General features: G+C 35.4%; 3 protein-coding genes and 2 long non-coding RNA genes across 6 annotated transcripts; 2 read left to right on the forward strand and 3 right to left on the reverse strand.

Annotated features, from left to right (window-relative positions):
• Positions 1-3,070: 3,070 nt before the first annotated feature.
• LOC110940765 (histone H4) lies at positions 3,071-3,586 on the reverse strand. The gene has a single exon (XM_022182328.2). The coding sequence runs from the start codon at positions 3,522-3,524 to the stop codon at positions 3,213-3,215; it is 312 nt and encodes a 103-aa protein (XP_022038020.1). The 5' UTR covers positions 3,525-3,586; the 3' UTR covers positions 3,071-3,212.
• A 1,682-nt stretch (positions 3,587-5,268) lies between these two features.
• LOC110938918 lies at positions 5,269-7,069 on the forward strand. 2 transcript variants are annotated; one of them, XR_002591812.2, is made up of 6 exons: positions 5,269-5,510; positions 5,728-5,875; positions 6,110-6,612; positions 6,740-6,790; positions 6,875-6,937; positions 7,031-7,063. It is a non-coding gene; the product is annotated as an uncharacterized LOC110938918 (long non-coding RNA). The 2 variants fall into 2 exon arrangements; XR_002591813.2 differs by lacking the exon at positions 6,875-6,937 and having other exon boundaries at positions 7,031-7,069.
• A 4,902-nt stretch (positions 7,070-11,971) lies between these two features.
• Positions 11,972-13,789, reverse strand: LOC110940767 (structural maintenance of chromosomes protein 3). Its single transcript, XM_022182329.2, has 4 exons — positions 13,644-13,789; positions 13,345-13,513; positions 12,818-12,954; positions 11,972-12,740 (listed from the first exon to the last, which is right to left on the reverse strand). The coding sequence occupies exons 2-4, from the start codon at positions 13,489-13,491 to the stop codon at positions 12,506-12,508; spliced, it is 519 nt and encodes a 172-aa protein (XP_022038021.1). The 5' UTR covers positions 13,492-13,513; positions 13,644-13,789; the 3' UTR covers positions 11,972-12,505.
• A 1,177-nt stretch (positions 13,790-14,966) lies between these two features.
• On the reverse strand, positions 14,967-17,441 carry LOC110940768. Its single transcript, XR_004866059.1, has 4 exons — positions 17,256-17,441; positions 15,700-15,791; positions 15,536-15,638; positions 14,967-15,116 (listed from the first exon to the last, which is right to left on the reverse strand). It is a non-coding gene; the product is annotated as an uncharacterized LOC110940768 (long non-coding RNA).
• A 3,789-nt stretch (positions 17,442-21,230) lies between these two features.
• Positions 21,231-22,775, forward strand: LOC110940769. Its single transcript, XM_022182330.2, has 3 exons — positions 21,231-21,419; positions 21,495-21,537; positions 22,575-22,775. The coding sequence occupies exons 1-3, from the start codon at positions 21,299-21,301 to the stop codon at positions 22,576-22,578; spliced, it is 168 nt and encodes a 55-aa protein (XP_022038022.1). The 5' UTR covers positions 21,231-21,298; the 3' UTR covers positions 22,579-22,775.
• The last annotated feature ends 420 nt before the right edge of the window (positions 22,776-23,195 follow it).

Below are 23,195 nucleotides of genomic sequence, written 5' to 3' on the forward strand. Positions count from 1 at the left end.
AAGTGTACAAGGTTCCACGACATGTGTTTCTATAAAAAGAAATGGTACAATAAGGTATCAAATCACGGATGGGAAGCCCAATGGTCGATCCAACAATACATTTTCAAGAACAATTCCGTTGGCGATGAGTACAAACTCATGGTAAAACAAATAGTCTCGTCGAAATGGGGCAATGAGGCTCTCTAAATCGGGAGTACAATAGCCTTATATAAGAAAACCGTTAAAAAATTTTTGATGTGAAGTTGTGAACTGTGAACATTACTTTTCTTAATTTTTCTTTATTATTTTTAAATTATTTTTATTATTTTATTTTTTATTTCACCTTTTATATTATAAAGAGTATTTGATTTAAATAACTTCAACTTTCATTATTTAGGGCATGTTTGGGTAAGCTTATTGAAACAACTTATTGACTTATTGGTTTCTTAGAAAAGTCAGGATTTTGTGACTTATTGACTTATTGGCTTTTTCCCCTCACATACACCCTCTTTGCCAAACATCATTTTAGAGCTTATGACTTTTCAAAAAGCCAATAAGTCAATAAGTTATTTCAAAAAGCTTACCCTTAGTATTAGACCGATAACACACTCAAAGTCTAATCCTGACTCTACATCTCCTAACCGAATGTAATGCAATTGGCCTTCGGAATCTTCACTTGCTCCTTACAATACCTTCTAAAAGTGGGTTTTTTTTTTTTTATGAACGGCATAGTACTTTTCAGAGTGGTAGGGGAGAAAGAATATGTGTTACTCTTTATCCATAAATGTGAAAGGAAACTCTTCAAAGGGTTCTCTATGAATTCACGTATCTTTTCGAGATTCAAAAAATGTGCCCTTCTCTTATGTTTTATTATTATTTAAAAAAGATCAAATCAGTATTGGGCTTAATAAACCTAATTCTAAGTGTGCTAAATTTTAATCCATAAAAAATGATTTGTAAATGGGCCTATATTGAAAATAGGGTTGACCAAAAAGCTCGCAGCTCGGAGCTTGCTCGGATTTAGCTCGGAAAAAGCTCGCTCGATATGGCTCGGTTTGAAAGTGAGCCGAGCCAGCTCGGCTCGGTTAGAAAGTGCGCCAGCTCGGCTCCGCTCGTAACGAGCCGAATTGGCTCGGTTTGGCTCGTTTGGTAGCTCAGCTCGGCTTATTTTATTTACAATATATTTATTTTTATATACATTATAATATATTACAAAAAACTTGTTATTATTTATGTATTTAGGCTTGTAATTTGATATCTATGGCATATTTGAATCTTAATTACCTTAGTAATGAACTAATATTGTATTTCATTGAAATTTAAAACTTATTTTTCGTTGTTGAACATGATTTTGGCTTGTAATATATTAGGATAAACGTATTTTGATTATGTTTTTTGAATTATTGAATAATATATTAGACTACTGAATTTTGAGAGTTATATATATATATATATTAAATCGAGCCAAACCAAGCCGAGCCAGCTCGGTTTAAAACCAAGCCGAGCCCGAGCTTAGATTTTCAGCTCGGTTTCAAATCCGAGCCGAGCCCGAGCTTACCCTGGCTCGGCTCGACTCGGCTCATGAACAACCCTAATTGAAAGTGGTATGTGTTTACTAATTAAAAAAAATAACATATACGTATCGGATTTTTTTTAAATCGCATGCCCCTCGAAATCGTAGGCCTTGTACGGAGGTCCTCCCATGGACACTCTTTCTCCTCAATACGGTCGTCAAGATCTTTTAGGCCACCCGGGGCGGTTATCTTTTAGCCCATGATGATGATATATAACGAGTTATACAAAACAAAACACCACCGCCACCCATGTATATGACGCGTCAAATTTAAAACACGTGGACAGGGCCGGCCCAAGGGTAAGCCAAATGAGGCTTGGGCCTTGGGCCACCAAAACTATAGGGTCTCCACAATTTGATGAAACCATAGTCCATTTATAAAAGATTTAGGGTGTGGGTTATCAACAGATTGATGGTTGGTAGTGTAGTGGTTCTGAATATGTATGGATGTTGGTGAGACCTGGGTTCGAATCCCTGGTTCAGCGATTTTTTTACTTGTTTTTAAATTTTAACACAATCTTTCAAATAATTACATTTGGGCCCTTCAAGTTTAACTTTCAATTACATACATTTTTTGGGGGAAAAGACCACTAGATTTTACTTCGCCTTAGGCCACCAAAATGGTTAAGTCGGCCCTGCACATGGAAATTATCACACTCGTGAAAAAGTGTTGGGTGGTGAGAGAAATTGTTTGATGTGGTGGTGAGTGATTGGCATTCCACTAAAATTTATCACTAATGATGGAATAATGCTTAATGATATAATGGAATTTAATTAGAAATTGTGAGTGAGTAATAAGTGATGACCACCCCTACCCTAACATACGACATGTATGTAAACCATACAGTAGTACGGTATCTTCAATGTCAATTGAAGAATCCCAATTTTCCAACATATGACTTGTATATATGTTTCATTGAATTTAGCGCTTCTATTTTTGTTGTTTAAAAAACTATGATTGATCTTCAAACAATAAATAAACCAAACGATCTTCTAAGGGTGCACGATATGGACCTCCGTCCTGGTCCGTCCTCCATCAGCGCCGGCGTCATCCCATCCCGCCCCCCTCCGTCTTCATCACGTCCCCGTCTTCAGCGTCAAGATGTCAACGTTCAGAACGATCCAAATGGTGGGTCCAGCTTTGTTTGTTTGTTTATGAATGAGATTTGTACATTAGACATTAATACTTGTACATGGTTTTGTTGGGGTAGAATCATCTAGGACCATCCTTTCATACCCTCTAGTTTTATAGGATGGACCATCTTGGGAGAACTATGACGTGACACCTACGTGACGAATCATCCTCCCTTTAGAGGACCATCACCATACCCTCTAGTCTAACACTAACACTAACAAATCCTAAACAATTCAACTATAACATAATAAGATCTCTGTAAATCTGGGTACATGCGTTGACTAATATCAAGTTACAGGTTCAATTAACCTAATTCATCAGCAACACTAAAATTAACAACTGCATAAAACAAAACAAAAAAATAGTAAACATAACAAACAACATTCAATTCAGCAACCGAAACTTGTATTAAAAGTGTCCAAAACAACATCATAATACCCACAAACCCTGAGATAGGATTCACTGAAATTCAACACAACACAAAACAAAATACATAGCCTAAAACAACTACTTCCATTCCCCAATTTACCCGCCAAATCCGTACAAAGTCCTACCCTGCCTCTTCAACGCATAAACCACGTCCATAGCAGTAACAGTCTTCCTCCTGGCATGCTCGGTGTAGGTAACAGCATCTCTAATAACATTCTCTAGAAATATCTTCAACACTCCACGTGTCTCTTCGTATATCAACCCACTGATCCGCTTCACTCCGCCTCTACGAGCCAGTCTTCGAATCGCTGGCTTCGTGATCCCCTGAATGTTGTCTCTGAGAACCTTCCTGTGACGCTTTGCTCCGCCCTTTCCTAACCCTTTTCCTCCCTTTCCGCGTCCTGACATTTTTCTCAACGGTGGAGATGAGATTTGGGATTGGGGTTTTGGTTTTTGGTGGTGGGTGGATTGGTGCAATTGGGTGGTTTTTATAGGCGGGGGATTTCAAAGTTTTTTTTGGGGTTGGGTTGGTGATCCGTGTGGAAGAATTGGGGGTTGATGATGGTCGTTGATTTAGTTTGATCCGACGGTGGATAAGTGTTTACGGATTGTGATCCTTGTGGTGTGTTTTCTATTGTAGGCCGATACGCTTTAAATTTATTTTATATTTTTAAATTGGTGCTTAATATAAAATAATTTGTTTACTGTATGTTTTTAGTTTCATTTAAACGATTCAAAGGTATTTATCAACTGCATAGTGATGTTTAATTACTGAACAATATAATCTAGCATAACATTACTACTAATTCAAATGTTAAAAGAGTTTTTTATCAATTAAATTTTAATTCAATAAAACAAAGACAATTATAGACTAATGCTTAAATAATTCAAATTAAACTAGGGTTTTTTACATAGCGTATGTGTCTTCACTAATGCTTAAATAATTAGAAATTTACATAGCTAGTATGCTTGTTATATCTCTTTGCCCGTATCATAGAAAACTAGGTTTAAAGAAGTTTGCCGCATTGCGGCGAATTTCTTTTGTTATTTAGTCTGTGTAAGTTTACATGTGTTTTGAAATCGTTACGAGCGTGTTACGAACAGAACTGCTGACAAGAATAAAAAAATGTAGAAAAAAAACACTAATGATAACCGAAAAAAAAACAACCAAAAAAGTTGTATGGTAACAATGTTGTTCGTATGAAACCCGTGGTCAGAGATGAGCATATTGTTCTAGGTACCAGTACCAAATTTGCCGAACCGAAAGATCTTAAGTACCAATTCGGTAACGACTTTTAGCATTCCTAGTACCGGTTCACTACCGTTTTTTACCTTCATATACCGGTACCCTAACCGGTATTTTCGGTATCAGTACCGATTCTGTATCGGTTGGCACCGAGCTCATCCCTACCCCTGAAACTAAAAAAAGAAAAAAATAAAAGTTGAAGAAAATCAACAAAAAAAAGTTGTACGAAACCATTGTTCGTACGGTAACCATGATCAGAAATGAGCAAATGGTACCGGGTAGCAGTACTGAATTTCCCGAACCAAAAGATTTTCCAACATCAATTCGGCACCAACTTTTGGCGTTTTCTGTATTAGTGCCGGTTTTTACGTTCATGATACCGAACAGGACCGTCCCGGTATTTTCGATACTAGTACTGGTTCGATATCGATTGACACCAAACTTAGCCCAACCCTTGATATTAAAAAAAAATTAAAGTTAAATAGTAATAAAAATAACTAATATTATAATTATAATATTAAAATAATAAAAGTATTTAAAAACTACATATTATTATATTATTATAATCACTGTTCATTTAACTTCATTTATTAATTATTAATTATTAATTATTAATTATTAATTATTAATTTATTAATTATTATTATTAATTATTAATTATTAATTATTAATATTAATATTAATAATTATTAATATTAATCTATAATATATTAAAAAGGAGAAGTGATGTACCAATTTGTAATTTTACTACAAGTACAAGTTATTAAGCAACATTTACAAGGAAATGCAAGCCAATATAATAGGATTTGGCTTTATTTTTAAGACGCCCGTAGGGTTAAAATTGGGATTTCACCCTACAACTCATCGGCCGTTTGTTGAACATCAATCGCCATCGTTTAATGCGACCTTTAGGTACTCCACAGTTCCCATCTCCCCTATAACCTGATTTTTGATTCTTAAAGATTCCATCAATAACGATGAATCTCATCTTCTCCCTAACCTGTTTTTTCGATTCTTACCTCAATCGACCATATCTCATGACATGGGAACTGCTGAGTTCAAAAAATCTATGGTTCGTTGTCAGAACTACAAGGTGAAAACGAAGATTCAAGTTTATTTGAGATCCACCTATGAAGATTCAGAAACAGGTAACCTGTAACTCTAGGTGTTTCGATTTGTTTGGTTTTTTCTTTCTCTATTAATTTGATTTTGATTGTTTGGAGTGTTTATTGGCTTTTGTAGATTTGATTACAAAACCCTAAAATATGTCTAGGTTTGTTATTTGTTAATTTGTTTCCCTGGTTTAATAACTATTGACACTTCTGTTTATTGCATCCAAACGGCATATTGATGGTTCATTGCCAGTTGAAGGCGACCAACGGTATGGTTCGTTCATAATTAATCGCTCGGATCCGGCCATGGGGAAAGATCGAACAACATATGTGTTATAGGATACAATGGGAATCGGCTCATAGGTGTGAAGGGTGGAAATCACGGTCTGATGAAGAGACTGGTAAGTGCATACATTGGTCAAATATGATTGAACTATGTAAATGTTACATAAAATTGAAGTTATAAAGAATGAGAATTATTTGATTTTTGGTTAGTTTTATCAACCTTAGCTGATTCTTTAGGGATTTTGTAGTTGGTATTTGATTTTTAGTTAGTTATATCTCTTCGTTTGTTTTTTAATATGTAGTTGTATTAACCGGTCAGTGAAGTCTGTTATTGTTTAATTTGATAATAGGAAAGGTTCACGGATCATTGGATCATGCTGGAAAAGTGTGAGGCCAAACACTTAAGGTGGCCAAGCAGGACAAGAAGAAGCAGTGCGCCTTAGGGATGCGCTCACAAGCGTATTCAGTACAACCGTTTGAATGATATATAGGATATTTCGCGTCACTTTCGACCCGTTTGACCTGTTTCAAAAGTTTCAATAATAATCAAGTTTTTCAAGTTACGCATTTGAGCCGTTAAAGAGGTCGAATATGCACTTCTATAATGCTAAAGGTTCTATTTATAATCTTGTAATTTAAACTTGCAGAGAGCATCATGGAGCCATACCATAGGTACCTGCATACATACGTTTCTTTATCGGGCCCACATTTAGGTTATCTCTACAGTTCCAATTCTCTTTTCAATTCTGGATTATGGCTGTTGAAGAAGCTTAAAAACACCCGTTGCATTCATCAGCCGACTTTCACTGATGACATAGATCTCGAGAATACCTTCTTCTACAATCTATCCAAGGTTCATTCTATTATACTTTTGAATCTAAACAGTTCATTTTCTGGTTAATTTTTCTTTTTTAGTTCTCAAATTTCTTTCTTTTAGTTTATTCACTTAAAAACTCCATTTCGTGTTATTATATTTTCAGCAAAAGACTTTGGAAAGTTTCAAAAACATAATCCTGCTATCATCTCCTCAGGTATATACATCGTGTCACTATTTGTTTTCTCAAGCTACATATACATTACCTATTCGACTATCCGTATACCATCTGTTTTTACAGGTGGCAATTTCTACTCATTTACGTGTTTATTACTTGACTTGGGTTGTGTTTTAGGCCAATCAGGTCAACTCATTGACTAGGGTGATGTTCATCCGTAGTAAATCTATATTTGTATAAAGATTTGTATTATAACTACAATACTGTTGTTTTATGTAGACATTGAAGGGTAACTTATACCAACTTGAACTGATTGATTTCTCAGGTCATTTCATCTTTGAATACATCCCTGCATTTTAATGGAGCCATTAACGATGATATTACAGAGTTCCAGACTATTTTGTGCCATACCATTGTACCCATTTCATGCTTTCTTCATATGCATCTGTGATCTCAGTTGAGAAAGCTTGCCATCAGCAGCTTTCCGTTCTTAAAATCACAAGTTCAGTTTTAGAGCCTGCAAGCATGATGGCTAAATGTGATCCTAGGCATGGAAATCTTATGGCTTGTTGTTTGATGTTCTGTGGAAACGTCGTTCCCAAAGATGTCAATGCTGGTGTTGCTACAATCTAAACCCAATGCACCGTGCAGTTTGCTGATTGGTAAGGAACCAATCTTATATAAGTGATAAAATGGGTGGGTACGGTGGTCTGGGTACGGGTCAAATGGGTATTTTTATACGGGTCAAGTTGGGACTTGTCCAAAATCAATGTAACAGGTATGACCAGGAAGGAGAACCGTCACAGTTAGCTGCTGTTGACATATTTGTTAGTATTATGGATCCCTTAAAGGAACCGCCTCTTGTGACAGCAAACACTGTTCTATCTATACTTGCAGTTGACTATCCGGTTGACAAGGTTTCATGCTATGTTTCTGATGACGGAGCTGCTATGTTGACTTTCGAAGCTCTGACCGAGTCTGAGTTTGCAAAAAAATGGGTTTACTTTTGCAAGAAATATAACATAGAGCCCAGAGCTCCTGAATGGTATTTTTGCCAAAAAATTGACTACCTCAAACACAAACTTCAGCCAACTTTTGTCAAAGACCGTCGAGCTATGAAGGTAGAAACCATTTGACGCAAATAATCTTCAATTCTTTACTATTTCTCGAGTAAAAATTGTTACTTTGTTCCTTTTTGGGCAGAGAGAATATGAAGAATTCAAAATTTATGTATCATGTTTTTATGGTATTTTTATTGCTAATTGTGCATTTTGCTTGAATGAACTCTATATTTTCTCAAGCACTAAACTTATAAACACTGAACGACTTATTTCTCCCAAAACAGGCCAATGAAAATGATGGAACAGTTGTGTTTTTCCGTATTTATACTGCAAAACATAGAATCAAAGTATATAGAGATTGACTTGGTTACATGTTCAGTAAAAGGTGCCAGCTATTGATAATGTTTGGACTTTTTATCATGTAGCATTGATCATGTTTGACTATTTTTCCCTATAGCCATTTTTTACTTTTCTTGCTACATTAAATATGACTGTACACCTCAAAACAGTGAATAAGAGACTTTTTTACTTAATGTGATGGCATAGCAACTTGAAACCCACCACAAAACATGCGTCAAAAAAACATAACTACTTGCAGCAACGAGCGAACATTTTCTTAACACCCTTTTTAGTGGCATTTTTATAATTATTTTTTTTAACTATTTTTTTTTGTCGGGGTTTAATTCGATGATATGCACATTCAACTTTTAGTACTCAAATGTGGGTTTAATTCGATGATATTCTCAAGTCTAAAAGTTATGTGACACATCTTTTTCTTTGTCACTGTTTCTTGACTTTGGCGGGTGTAAAAGGTGTTTAGTTTAGGCGCACCCGCAGCAACGTACGGGCGTTCCCACTAGTATTAACATATAGTAAAGTAATAATTTGTGCCTATGGTAATGAAATGTGTATTCTAGTTTATTCTTAGATCAAACGTAGTGGGGCGCTATGCCCCCACATAGCGCCGGAAAACGCCATACAACACCGCCACGAAGGGCGGTATGGGGGTGAAAATGGGGGGCGGCGCTATCCTCTTCGCGGCGTGATGTGAGAAAGATTTAAGGGTTTCACGAATCAAAAGGTTTTAAGGGTTTTTATAATTAATTAATAAAATTGAAAATTAATAATTAGGTAATGATGGGTATGGGCTTTATGACTACGGGCTCTAGTGATATGACACCCCATAAAGCCCCTGTGTGACGTGGCACGACACGTGTCGCATAACGCCCCACAAGGGGCTTTATGACTACATATGGCCTTAATTGTGTGTTTTTCATGTGTATGGTAAAAAAACATCCTTTCATTTAGGAATCATGGTAATACATGATACGAATTTGTGTGCTAATTACGTTTTCGTGTATCTAGTTCATATTTTGTATAGAGTTTGTAGCTATTTTTGTTCCATCCAGCTTTCATGTGCATTTGTATTTCGGGTATTTTAAAATTTTGATAACTTATTGTTCCCGTAAGGTTGAGAGTTCTAGTTCCCTAGTGAATAAAATGTGTAGATTTAGGACTATGATTAATGAGGGTGGTGAGTAAATGAGCCGCTTAAAAAAGCATGCTTGTTGACGGTTTTCTTACTCTAACCAGTAACCTTTAAGCTTACAGTCGTGACTAATCACCTGACACTCTTCCTTCGCCTATAACAAGAGTTGAACCTCCAGATTGTTGAAACCTCAGTTGTGTTGGCCAATTGTGACACCCCGATAATGTCACCTCAGTATCATGTCACATCTCTTTACCTTCTGTCACAACCACCGATCCTACCCCAAATGGGAGTCATGAGCAGATCCAATGGTACCAGTGTTTATTAAAACTTTAGCAGCGGAAAACTTCATCAGGACTGTAAGTTATGAAGAATATAAGAGTTACAAAACACCGAGATTTTTAATTCATAATAAGTAGCATAGAGTAGGGATAAGCATTTGGTACCGGGTATATTCGGTACCGATACCCACTTTCCTCGTTTTTCGGTACCGGTATTTACGGGTAAAACACCGGTATATTTGATCGGAGTGTCGCGCCCCGTCAATATAATATTTATATACCTGGTTTACCCTTAACTATGAGCTAGTGGTAGTACGGGGTCGAACCAGGAAGAGTTTGTGGTCTGTGTATGGACGAGATTGATTTTAAAGAATGTCACAATTATTATGAAGTCTGCTATGAAATTGATTAATTTGTCTGGTTGTAAAGAGATGTCGGATCAAACCGACGAGTTTGGTACTAAAATGATTACTACTAATCTTGAATGCTTTTGGTTACGCGAAAACTTGATTCTTGATTAAAACAATAATTTGGAACAAGGTTCACACCCGATTCGGTAATTGAAGACCTAGGGTTTCTACACGTTTTAGATTCAATTCAATTGCAGAAGTGATTAACGGAATTAGTGCTGCGTGGCTTAGGTGCCAAGAGATATCAACGTCGTAGACGACGGGCCGCAATGCACTTCGTTACCAAGAACATGTAAATCCTAACCTAGACTAGGCATAAGTGCACACATTCATTTCGCAAAGTCAAATTTTATAATCATTCGACAATTCACAAATTCAATTCAAATACATGACAATTATCAAAGGTTTCAAAATCAAAATACAACTTGTCAGGAATCAAATCTCAAACAATGTTTAACCCTAGAAACTTACAAAAACCTACACCGGGGTGAAACCCGCGAGAATTAGTCGCTCATGGTGAATGGAACGTGATCAACGATTGATGGAATCTTGAACTTGAACATCTTGAAACTTGATGATGGAGATGTATGATGATTAGGGTCTGTGGTTGGTGGTTGTGATGAATGGATTGAAGATGGAATGATGATGATGGTAATGGTAGTGGATTAGGGTTATGATCGAAAGGATGATGAATGGAAGACTAGGAAGTGGTGTGTTATTGGCTCCAAGATGGTGTTTCAAACTCCAACAATACGTAACTCCCCAAAATATGGTGAAAACAATCAATATAACCAGTCCCAAATCGTTGGAAACCGAAAATTCACGACGCACATTAGCCGAAGGCGTCGGCGACGCTGCCTAGTTTCTTCAGTTTTGTCCGACTTGCTAATCCATTGCTTACGAGACTTTCTAGCCGACGGGACTAACAAAGTGGCGTCGCCAACGTCCTAGGAGGGCGTCGGCGACGATGCCTCCTTTTCTTGGTTTCTGTTTTTCCATTTTCGCATTCCCGGTTGACCCGTTTTCCGTCCCGATGCTCCGAATAGCTCCTTAGACTCCGTTAGATTTGCAAAACACAATTCCAATCAAAAGTAGGCTATTCGAAACTAAAAGTTACGTAAAAACATCAACTTAAACATATTAGAACATCGATTTTCGACCACGCATCAATATTCGGTACCGGTACTTTCGGTACCGAACGCGTACCGTGCTCATCCTTAGGATAGAGCCATGTTTACATAAAAGGTTTTTCTACGGATAAACCCTAAAGTACAAAACACATTTCTTTGTTCAGGTGACATAAACACTTATTTAAGCTTCCGGTACCTTGTTGCACTTCCCATTCTTTTTCACAATAAATCACCTAAAACGCGTTTAAAAACATTTGGTTAAAAGGAATACTGATGAGATCATTCATTTGTATAAATGACACATTCTTATAATTACAACATTGAGAGTTTTTATATTTGTTTATATCTTACAACTACCCAAAGGTATTTGTCACTCGACAATTCATTTGACTATCACTACAAGAAATTTAGTGCTTTACCAACACAAAGTATGCGTGGGAAAAAGCATATAGAGTGTTGGTAGTTGTCTTTACCTACACATAAATTAAGTGTAATGATGTGTAGACTCGTGACTGTGGATATAGGCCATTACCCACACATAAGTTATGTGTAGGTATATAGCAAGCTATACCTACACATATATGTGTGGCTAAAAGTCATTTATATGTGTGGTTAAAAGTAAAACAATTTGTTTAGAAGGCATTTGACGTGGCAGGTGACGTGGCATCTGACATGGCAGGTGATGTGGCATCCGACGTGGCAAGTGACATGGCATCTGACGTGGCAGATGACGTGGCATGAATATATGTGTAAGTAAAGGTAATCTTATATGTAGGTAAAAGTAATATTATGTGTAGGTAAATGTTAAAGATGTGTTGGTATTGATCTTAATATGTGTTGAAACAAATGTAAACTAAAAGGTAGTAAAATCATACATAATGTCACAAACGTCACCATTGATTAATACATGAAACAAAGTGCCAATTTGATTAATACATGAAACAAATGTAAACTACAAGGCAATAAAATCATAAATAATCAAAAGGCTTGCCAAGTTAACAAGAGAATCAAGAGTTGGATCTTGACCATTGTCAACCGGCAAGCACACCTGCACCAGCCACAGCTCTAGCTCTGAGAATGTTAGCACCTCCACCCTTGAACAATGATTTGACACCTTCCTTTTTCACGATTTGGTTGAACGCGTCAAATATGTTCTAGTACTTGACGGCTTCCCCAGATGTCATCATCATTCTTCTTCGCACTGTGTCAATCGGGTACGAGGCTAGACCAGTTCCGTTTGTGATCAACCAACCGAGCGCAAAGCTAGCCGAGCCGAGCCAGTTCGGTTTAAAACCAAGCCGAGCCTGAGCTTAGATTTTCAGCTCGGTTTCAAATCCGAGCCGAGCTAGCTCGGTTTATAATCTAGTCGAGCCCGAGCATGCCCTAGCTCGTCTCGGCTCGGCTCACGAACAGCCCTAGAGAAAATGCTTGATGATAACTGTGGGAATATTTCAGTTTCTTAAGAAGAGGAATGGCATCAGAAGTTGGTGGATAAGTGACATAAGGAGCCTTAACCCTGTTAAGGGGTATAAATGTAACTCTACCAACTTTCTCTCCACTAAGGTGTCGATTTACTTGAGTTGATATTTCATCACTTTCAACCACAACATGGAATAAGCTGCACAGACAAACATATAAATGTATAGAAAGAAGCAGGCAATTATGAAAACCAGTACGTCAAAAGACTATGTAAACCTGTTTCCAACGGTCACTTCAACAGCAGTAAATAAGTTTTCATCACATTCAAGCAACTCAATAATTGAACCATACACTCCGGAAATGTTGTACTCCCTGCAGATTCTCCAAATACAATTGATTCCCCTTCTTATGTCCTGTTGATATCACCATATGAGTAAATGAGATAAAACTTAGGATATGTATCTAGGTATACGTACACGTGAAGATACATCTCCATATTATTTATGTGAGTATACAAGTATATATGTCCGAACATATGTGTATGCAGATACTTAATGGGGTTCAATAGTTCAAAGCAGGAGTTCTAAAACACTGATAGAAGTATGTTCACATACATATGTAGTGAATACAAGTACTTCTTCATATATGGATATGTGTCTAGGTAAATCAATGTACATCAGTACATGTATATCATCTATCAACACCTACATGTATGTAACAACATTCACACCTCCTAGAAGCTAAAATAGATTTAAGAGAATAAAGCTGATGCATAAAATTTGTATGATCGGATATAAACATACCCTAGGAGTAGCATGATCTAAGGCTTTTTCTGCCTTCACAACTTCAGCTTTAAGACGCACAATTTCAGCATTAACTGCACTTTCTGTCCCCCACAATAACCTACCTAAGTAATGACCTTCAGTGTCTGGTGCAATAAATCGAACCATGAGATGCAAAATTAGGACAGAACTGTACAACCAAACCGGAACCAGTATAATCAGTTCTGGTTATTGCAAAAATCATGTTCTTCGTTCAGACCAATATAGTTACATTGCACACCTCTAAATTGATAAATTAATAGAAAAAAATGCAGGTGTACTTTCGCTTATCATGAAGTTCGTCCCTCTTTGCCTTTTGCCGATTAAAACCTTTTCGATAACCTGATATTCTAGCTTCCAAAGCAGCTATCTCTGCTTCACGACCTTTGACATGTGTTTGTGCTGCCAAATCTCTTTCAAGTTTACTATATTATCATTCAGTTCCTATAATGTACAAGAAAACCAAACATGATTTAGTGACCGTAAAAGACTAAATATATATGTCTTTAATTTCATATTCCATTACCTTATCTATTCTTTCATAATCCAATGCTTGAATGTCTATATTTAAACAATACAATGATTACCTGCTTCTCATTTAAAGACAGAAGCTTTTCATACTTATCAATATCTTTTTGAAGCCATTAATCACGCGCAGCTTTAGAGTGAAACTGGGTCGCACGCCCTTGTTTCTGATAGCTCAGCTGCTTTTCTAGCAACTTAATTCACAATCCAACTCGCGAAATTGTCCCACTCGCTTTGCTTTCTCCCCCCCCCCCCCCCACACACACACACACACACACACATATATATTATGTATTCAGCCATCTTTCAAAGGATATAGGTAAATCACATTTGTAGCAAGATATAAAGGAAGATAAAAAGATGTGCCAACTTTGTCAATAAAGTTAGCATGTTAAGAAGTGACTGCATTGCATTGGCACCATTTGAAGCCTTCTTTTAGAAAAGAAAACAAATACAAGACAGAAGAGGAATAAAAAAAACATGTATGTAAACTTAAAATTTATAGTGTCCTCTAACGATTCCTAACTTATAATTACATAAAGAAAAAAAAACTTATATCAATGCCGCATTAAACTTTCTACTCTGATAGAGCCGCAAAAACCTCCTTTCTAGTTTATTTTAAGTTTAGTTAATGTTAATTTCGCATTGTTAAGGATGATAGCATCGATCGGACAAAGTAGACGTGCTGGAAGAAAAAAAAAAGTAAACGTGTGGAAAGCAGAAAACATACGTGGTTTAGGAGATTGAATCACCAGTTTTTCATGATGGATGAAAATTCCAGAAGAAAGGAGAGAATAGAGATCCTTCAAGTTGCTTGTGTTGGTTAATAGAAACTTTGACATACCAATTATCTTCTTGTAATCTACAAAAGCATTAAAAAATTCAAAATTTCCATTTGCAATGGTTTTTTAAGTTTGTCTCAAAGCAATAAAAAACTTACTATTGACCTATGGATCGACCACGAGGTTGCTTGCAGCACCGCTGCCATTCACCATTGCAGCCATCGCAGCATGTTGCCATCCACCATCCCATCTTTAGCTGTAAAAGTAATAAATAACTCAACATTATCATTTGCTAATTATATCGACTATGCGGCTGCTCGGGCATGGCTGCTTCTTTTGGTTGACCAACAAAACTTCTCATCCATTTATCTATTTTTAAATATAGTTAATTAACTAGAGTGTTCCGATAGCTTTCGAGAGACCCCAATGATAAGAACTCAGTGACGACTTGATGAAACATGCAAAAACAATAATATTAGTTTATTACTATAATAATAATAATAATAATAATAATAATAATAATAATAATAATAATAATAATAATAATAATAATAATAACATGAATATTTGAATGAATGCCTTTAGAAGATCGTAATAATAAGATTATATTTTGAAAAAACTAACATGTTTGACCTGTCCTTGTTTATTTAATTTTTACATTTCACCTAAATTTGAGATAAACACATCCATCCTAATTGACCTATTTGGAACTAAGTGAACCCCAGACTATCGCTACTGCTAGTGTATGATTAGAAGATGTAATATTTAATCCAAATTTGTTGGTTGATATCTAAGATAGCTTAGCTTGAATAAACGACATCATCAAAAGAACAGTGGTAACATTAAAATAAAGCCTAAAAACTTACATGGAAACTTAAGTTTAGAAAAATAAAAGTTGAGGAAATCCCCAGTGCTCATGACTCCAAATGCACCAAATTCCAATCCAAAAAAGCCCCTAATTTTGACGAGCTGTGTGTAGAAAAGATTAGATACAAGTGATGAAAGTAGAAACTATTAAGTAATCGATTACCTGATGACCAAAGGAAAATATAGAGCCGTTTTTTGTTCAACGAATCCAATTTCTTCAACGATCTGGTACAAGCATTTTATCGAACACCTGAGCTGCACATGCATTGCAAATATAGTAGTTTTAAAACTCAAATATTTAATTGCTAGTTATATTAAAAAAACAAAAAAACCGCTATTATCGCTACAACCCTAATAGCGAGCCTAGACCTATACGCTATGTAGTGCGCTATAGCGATCACTACGCTCGCTATTGACAACTATGGTTTATCTAGGTTATTTTCTCAGATTTGGAAATACCTATCAAACATATAATTTCCTATCAGGATTATCTCGTATGTTTTGGTCGGTTCTAGTATGGTAAAATACCCTTTAAAAGTCCCAAACTTGCGCCATACTGCATAGTGATGTTACCGAAATTGAAGTAAATTCAAAATCTAATACTATACCCATTATGTTAGGTAGGCTATGGTACCGTACCGTTAAAAGTACCGGTACTGTACTGCATAGCGCAGACAACCGAAATTGAGTTAAAGTCAAAACCAAACACGGGTATCTTTAGTCGGTATGGTACCATTAAAAGTACCAATACCATTAAAAGAACATATAACACTGTTTTTTTAAAAAAATGTTGAAGATTTAATCTGAAAACCAATTTTGAATGTAAGATAGATATATAAAAAGGAAATATGATTGATTAAAATATAATGTATGTTTCAGATATTTGTTCCATACTATGTTTGACTAAAACCTATAAAAAACACAATGCATTTAGCATCTATTAATACCCAGAAAAACATTTGAAACATGAAAGAATCCTTGATTCCATGTTTGGCAACAATCACCGGTTGCAAATATAGATTAGCACGGTACCCGTTCGGTACGGAAAGTACCGGAACCAAAAAACGGGGAAAATTGGTACCGGTACCGAATATACCGGTTCGTTACCGGTACCTATACAGTACCGGTATTTACTTTACCCGTAAATATCGGTACTGTACCGGTACCGAAAAACGGGAAAAATAGGAACCTGTACTGGTACTGAATATACCCGGTATGGTTCGGTACCCGCACCCGGTACCAAATGCTCATCCCTAGTTTCAAAGATCGATACCAGTCCAACAAAATCAAAATTCATATCAGATTCTTTCAATCACTGATCAAAACTGATCGTACCAAGAACTCAGATTCCCAATTCCAATATATAAACCTACCCATAATCTTGTATAAATGTAAACCTATAAAATCAAGATATGACCTACATAAACTTGAATATTTTAGTAAAATCAAACACCCTCCAAAAAACAATCGCATAATAATTCAGAAGTTGGAGTCTTTAAGTGGATTGAGTCGCCATTAATTCAATAATCGCATAATAATTCCAATATCTAGGGTTTATCTAAGTAGCAATTAAAAATCCACACAAGAAATCTTGAAAAGAGCAAGATTTAATTCATTTGATTAACTGTTAAATTTAGGCTTGTTGAAGTGTACATCATTTGAAATTAAATTTTTGGAAAGGCATAGGATAAAAAAGTCATGGGAAATCAAGAATCATACCATGGAATGGTGAAGCAACAAAACCCTAATATATGGAGCAGACAGGTCGATGGTTGTGTTCTTTGATTTAGACCTAGAATGGTGTATAGGGAGGTTGATATCTTTCTTCAAGTAAAACTGGATTGAAACCCTAATATGGGGAGAGGTCGGTTATGTGAAACGTGGATAATGTATGATGGCGCGCTGGATAAAAAATTAGAAATAACCCGCTCAAATTTCACCGGTCGCAAATACGGTGGCAATTCAGCCACATCATTTTTTTTTCAGATGATTTGGCGACATTATTTTATAAATTATCATTTTTTCTCACGAATTTGCAATAAAAAATAAATGGTCACAGAATTTTTGACCAGTTAGCTACCATGCCATGTCAAATACGCTTAATTTACTTCGTCGTGGAAAATTGATGGCTAAATTTACTATGGTTTTTTTTGGGCAAATTTTGGTAACAATTGCCCAATTTTGTAGTAGTATGTGTAGATATTTGTTTTGCCACGTCATCAAAAAATATATATTTACTTATTTTATATATATCTAATATCTACACATATTGTACATTTAAAAATGTGTAGCCATTTAATTTGCCACGTCATTTTTAAAAAATAAAATAAATACATATTAACTTAGTTTATCTACGTATTTTTTTAAAAAAAATTATGTGTTGGCAAACATAATCATTTACCTACACATATATTAGGTTTTTACATATGTGTAGATAATTTACCTACAAATGAAGAAAATTTGCCACATGTGTAGGTAATTTAATATTTAATTGATTGCCAATTTTGGGGGGAAATTTTCCCACCAACACCAAGTGTAGCTAAAATCCATTACCAACACATATTAAGTGTTAATCATTTATTAAAATATATTATCAACCATTACCCACACATATACAAACATGTGTAGGTAAATACCCACACATTTACATGTGTAGGTAAATTATGTCTGGGTAAACACCCTAATTTCTTGTAGTGTATGGTCATATCACTATTGGTCATTCTCCAATTAACAAAGCTTATCAGGTAATGTATACAAAACCCCATATACCGACAGTAGTTATTTCAGTAAGAATCGAAAGACTTAATCACTATAAATATAAGTAATAATTGAAAAACATTTAGTGTCTTGAAAGCATTTAATAAAAGAGAATGACTCACTTTGTTATACTTTTAGTTTAATCTGGCCTTATTGTCCTAAGCCATAACTACATAGAATGTCAAATGTATTATTGTATAGACCAAAGCAAACTTAACGATAATCACGATATCAAAACCACAACGTAGGTTAACAAAGTATCACCTTATGCAGGCAGAACATTGGCTCCGTTGATAGGGTTTTAGACCAATCGGATAGGGTATCGTTCAAGCGATTTAGGGTTTTGATACACGAAATATGAGACAGAGACTCGAGAGCACGAGATTTCGAAGCAAGAGTGAGCAAATGAGACTGCCCAAGACCCTCCCTATATATATACCTGATTTTTGACGTCATCACACCACGCGAAGAAGCAAATTAGGGCTAGGTCAGCTTACTCAGCCACGTAGGCTTGCCACGTGGCAACATGTGGCACCATGTGGAATCTCTCCATGTCGCGCCATGCGACAGGTTCCCTAAGCTTCGTCGCGTCACTGTTTCGATTACGGGTTTATTCTGGACATTTTTAGGGTTGTTACATTCTCCTCGCCTTGTTTTAAATCTCATCCTCGAGATTCACTGAAACAAGTATGGATATTTTTGTTTTATCTCCGATTCCAATTCCCAATTTTGGTCTACGTTTTGAATCCCACTTCACTTTGACCAGAACTAATCTTTATGTTTGATATTCTTGATCTTCCTATATTTGATCTGTATGAGTTCCTCAACAAATTTCAATTTTTCATTTACCTCTATATCTTGAAGAGGTATGAATAAAGATTCATCAGCTAAACATTTTCGTAAGTTGCATACATGATATACATCCAATCATCTATTCTGGTAACTTTAGTTGATATGCTACTGGTCCTATTCGTTTAATGATTTCAAATGGTCCAACAAGCCTTGGGCTTAACATCCTTTTCTTACCAAACCGAACTATTCCTTTCATTTTTTCATTCTCGTGTGATTATAGGGGTGTGCATGTTTTGGTTCGTTTTTTTCGGTTTTTAGAACAAAATTACACAAGATTCAAAAATAAAAAGTATAGTCCCAAATTGAAGAGACGTTCTTAGATGTTTACATTTAATTTATTATATTTAACATTTTTAATTAACATTGTTCACATAAACCTAACATTCTAATCTATCGTTATATTTCTTCAAAGTTTTTATTAAGACATTTTCTTTTATAATACTTTAAAAATCATTTAACCTTTATGTTAATTTTGTTATTTCTTACAAGCAATAGATAAATCATTTCAAAGATAAATAAAATGTTAATTTCTTATTATAAATACTTGATATTCAAGAGTAAAATTAATAATTCCTAATTCAATATATATAAAAACATTAAAAAAATGATTTTTAGGTTACTCGGTTTAAAAAAATGCAAGACCATGACCGAATCGTAAATTTCGGTTCGGTTAAATCGATTTTTTCGGTTTCAGTTCGGTATTTTCGGTTTTCTGCTCACCCTTAGTGATCGTTGATGTTAGCAATTAGATTTAACAACATTCGATGGGTGTTCATTCAAACAACGGGGTTAATTGTACTTACATGCTTCAATTGAGGAAATCAGTACCAAGTTATGGTGGTTCTTTAGTGATTTCGACTTACTCGTTCATTTAGGGGTTTTCAGTTGGTGAATGATCACGTCTTAAATCGGTAGTGCTTCTGCATGGCTTGGAACACTGTGTTTTGGAACATTATAGGTGAAGAAGGAGACGCTAGCGGAGGAAGAGAAACCTGTGGTGGTTGTTGAAGAAGTTAAGGCATGTGATGAGATGGTTGGGAAAGATGAATCGACTCCTCCATCGACATCAGAGCTGTCAAACCTACAGTTGAGTGTAAAGAAGCTGAAAAACCGCCACGACACCACCAACAATAAAAGAGAAGGTGCCAGAACCAGTGAAGGAAATGACGAAAGTGCTAGAACCAGCAACAAAAAGGTGCAAGAAACAACTATAGTCATCACCAACACTTCTAATATTTTCTTATTTCTTTATCTTTTAATATTTTGTACAAAATACGTTAACAGTCATTCCGTATTAGAAAGTTATATATATTAGTCCTTCAAATATTAAAGGAATATTGGTTTTTAATAATCCTAGCTATTTGTCGTTGGCCGCCAATAGTCCCAACTTAAAAAATAACCACTGGCAGTCCCAACTATTAACATATTGACCTCAAATGGACCCTGGCTAACAGAACCCTAACTCCATTAGTCTCCGGTCGTCGGAAAAAAAACTTATCTTTGTTGGAAAACTATTTTTTGGTCGGAAAACTCAACCTTTTCATCCGAAACCTCTTGGTAACCTTATTATAAACCTTTAGGAACCATTTTCTAGTAAAAGCTACAGTTATCGAGGTAGTTAGAAAACTTCTTTTTGCTTGGAAAACTCAACTTTTTGACCGGAAAACTCAACATTTTCGTCCAAAACCTCTTTATAACCTTAGAACGGACTCTTAGGAGACTTTTTCCGGCTACCGAAGACTAACATCGTTAGGGATCTGTCAGTCAGGGTCCATTGAAGACCAATATGTTAACAGTTGGGACTATTAGTGGTTATTTTTAAAGTTGGGACTGTTGGCGGCCAACGACGAATAATTGAGATTATTAAAATCTAATATTCCAATGTTAAATGACTGAAATGTCCTTCAATTAACAGAAAAATTATCGAACATTAGTGTTAATACTGTAAAATATTACAAAATTGAAACCATAGAATAAAAAAACTTGATATATAGGTGTGGTTAACTTAAAATTTAAATAGGCTATGGGCTGGAAACATAAGAGCCCATACATGAGCCCAAATCCATGTTATATATGTAAGTATACTACCCCAAACGGCCAAACCAAACCAAACCTTGCGTCAGGCTTGAGAAACATTTGATCAGACAGACAAAATGAGGAAATTCGATCCGTGGAACGTCTTCTTCAAGAGAGAATTCAACCGGAACTGGCCCTTCCTCGTCGGATTCGCCATCACCGGAACCATCATCACCAAGTTCTCCCTCGGCCTTACTGGTTCGTATCCGATTTATGTTCAATTTCTCCATCGGAAATCTTGTGATTTAGGTTAATTTTTTTGTGTAATTGCAGAAGAAGATAAGAAAAACTCAGTGTTTGCTCAGAGGCACAAGAGGTACCACGCCACGTTTTTTAATATCAATCTATGTTTTTGAAACCCTAGATCTGGATCTTATATTTTCAATTCTCATGTGTTGATTTGTTGTTTGGGGATTTAGAATGATAATTAGGGTTTGTGGAAATGAATAGTAGTGGATTATTAATGTAGTTTATTATGTGCATCTTATAAAGATCTAGGAACTGGTTAGTTATTGAGTTAGGATAGAATTACTAGTGGAGTTTTCAGATGTTTGAGTTTGCAATTATTGTTTAGGATAGAAAGCAACATGAATTTATCTGTTTGGTAATGTCTTGAAAACACATATATGACATACAACTTTTATAATGTAGTAGTAGTACATTTACCAATATTAATAAAATATGTAGTCTATGCAGTTAATGTGGTAAACTATCGGGTATCCGTCAATGACCGATATTTGAGATATAGGTTATCTCGTGAGATATCTGTAATTTTAATATAATGCAGAATTTTTATATATAGCAATTTAACGCTAATAATTCAGTGATATATTGGTTATACCGGTCAAAAATTGGTGATATATCGGTACTGATATTCTGACCGATATTTGACACCAATATTTTACTAATGGACCGATATGACTGATATAACCGATATATCACCAATATTAACTGCATATAATGTAGTATAATACTATAATCTTCCTTTAAAACACAGTCCGGAAAGTGTTTTTACTTTTTGTATGAATGTGGTTTTGATCCCACATTGCTTCATGTAATTCATTTTGGAAAGTGACCTGGTTCATGCCGCTTTTAGCCCGGCTAATTTTGTTTGGACATGTCTTATGTTACACTTATTAGGCACCATCATATTCTATAATGCAAATATTTAGGATTTGTCTATGAGTTCCATGCCTTGTTGCTAATGCAACTTAGGATAGAAAACAACAAAAGATTATATATTTGGACTTAATCATAGGTGTAGGCTTGTAGTATGTTTCATCTACTGTGCAAATGATGACAAGATTTAGGATTTGTCAAGTTTTGTTCTTATAAGTTCCGTTTGTTTTGCAGTTAAATGGCTCTGTAGCGGTGATGTGAGTATATGCGAACATTGCTTCTTATTGTCTCCAATGGTAATAAAAAGATTTAAGATGTGATTTTTATTTTGAATATGCATCAGCACATTACATTTCTTTAATCTCAATGAATTGAAATTGTTGTTTGATTTATAGTTTTTGGTGCTTTTAATCATTCCGAAAATACGTTTGGTGACTGGGTTCTGATGATCAACTGATTCATGCATGAACTGAGTTGTTTGATTTGAACTGCAAACATTTCCATACTTTTAGTTTAAAGATTTCTCACAATTGACCTTTCTATAAGTTACGGTGACCTTTATTTTATAATTGAATCATGCATAGGGTTATGAAAATATACGATCTTAAAACATTTGTAAAATTGAATTACATTAAACGAACCAAACGTTCAACGAATAGTTTGTGAAACTGTTCGGTAGGAAGTTCGTTTAATACATGAACACGAAATTTCGTTTGATAAGTTAAACAAACAAACATACATGAATAGAGGCTGCGTTTGTTCATTTATGTTTGTGAACGTTCGGTAATGTGCTCATTTTCTGTTTACTTGTTTATGTTCATTCATTTAAAGGTTTTTTATGTTATATTTTTATTT

Source organism: Helianthus annuus, chromosome 1 (genome assembly GCF_002127325.2).
Source record: "Helianthus annuus cultivar XRQ/B chromosome 1, HanXRQr2.0-SUNRISE, whole genome shotgun sequence".
In the NCBI taxonomy this organism is placed as follows: domain Eukaryota; kingdom Viridiplantae; phylum Streptophyta; class Magnoliopsida; order Asterales; family Asteraceae; genus Helianthus; species Helianthus annuus.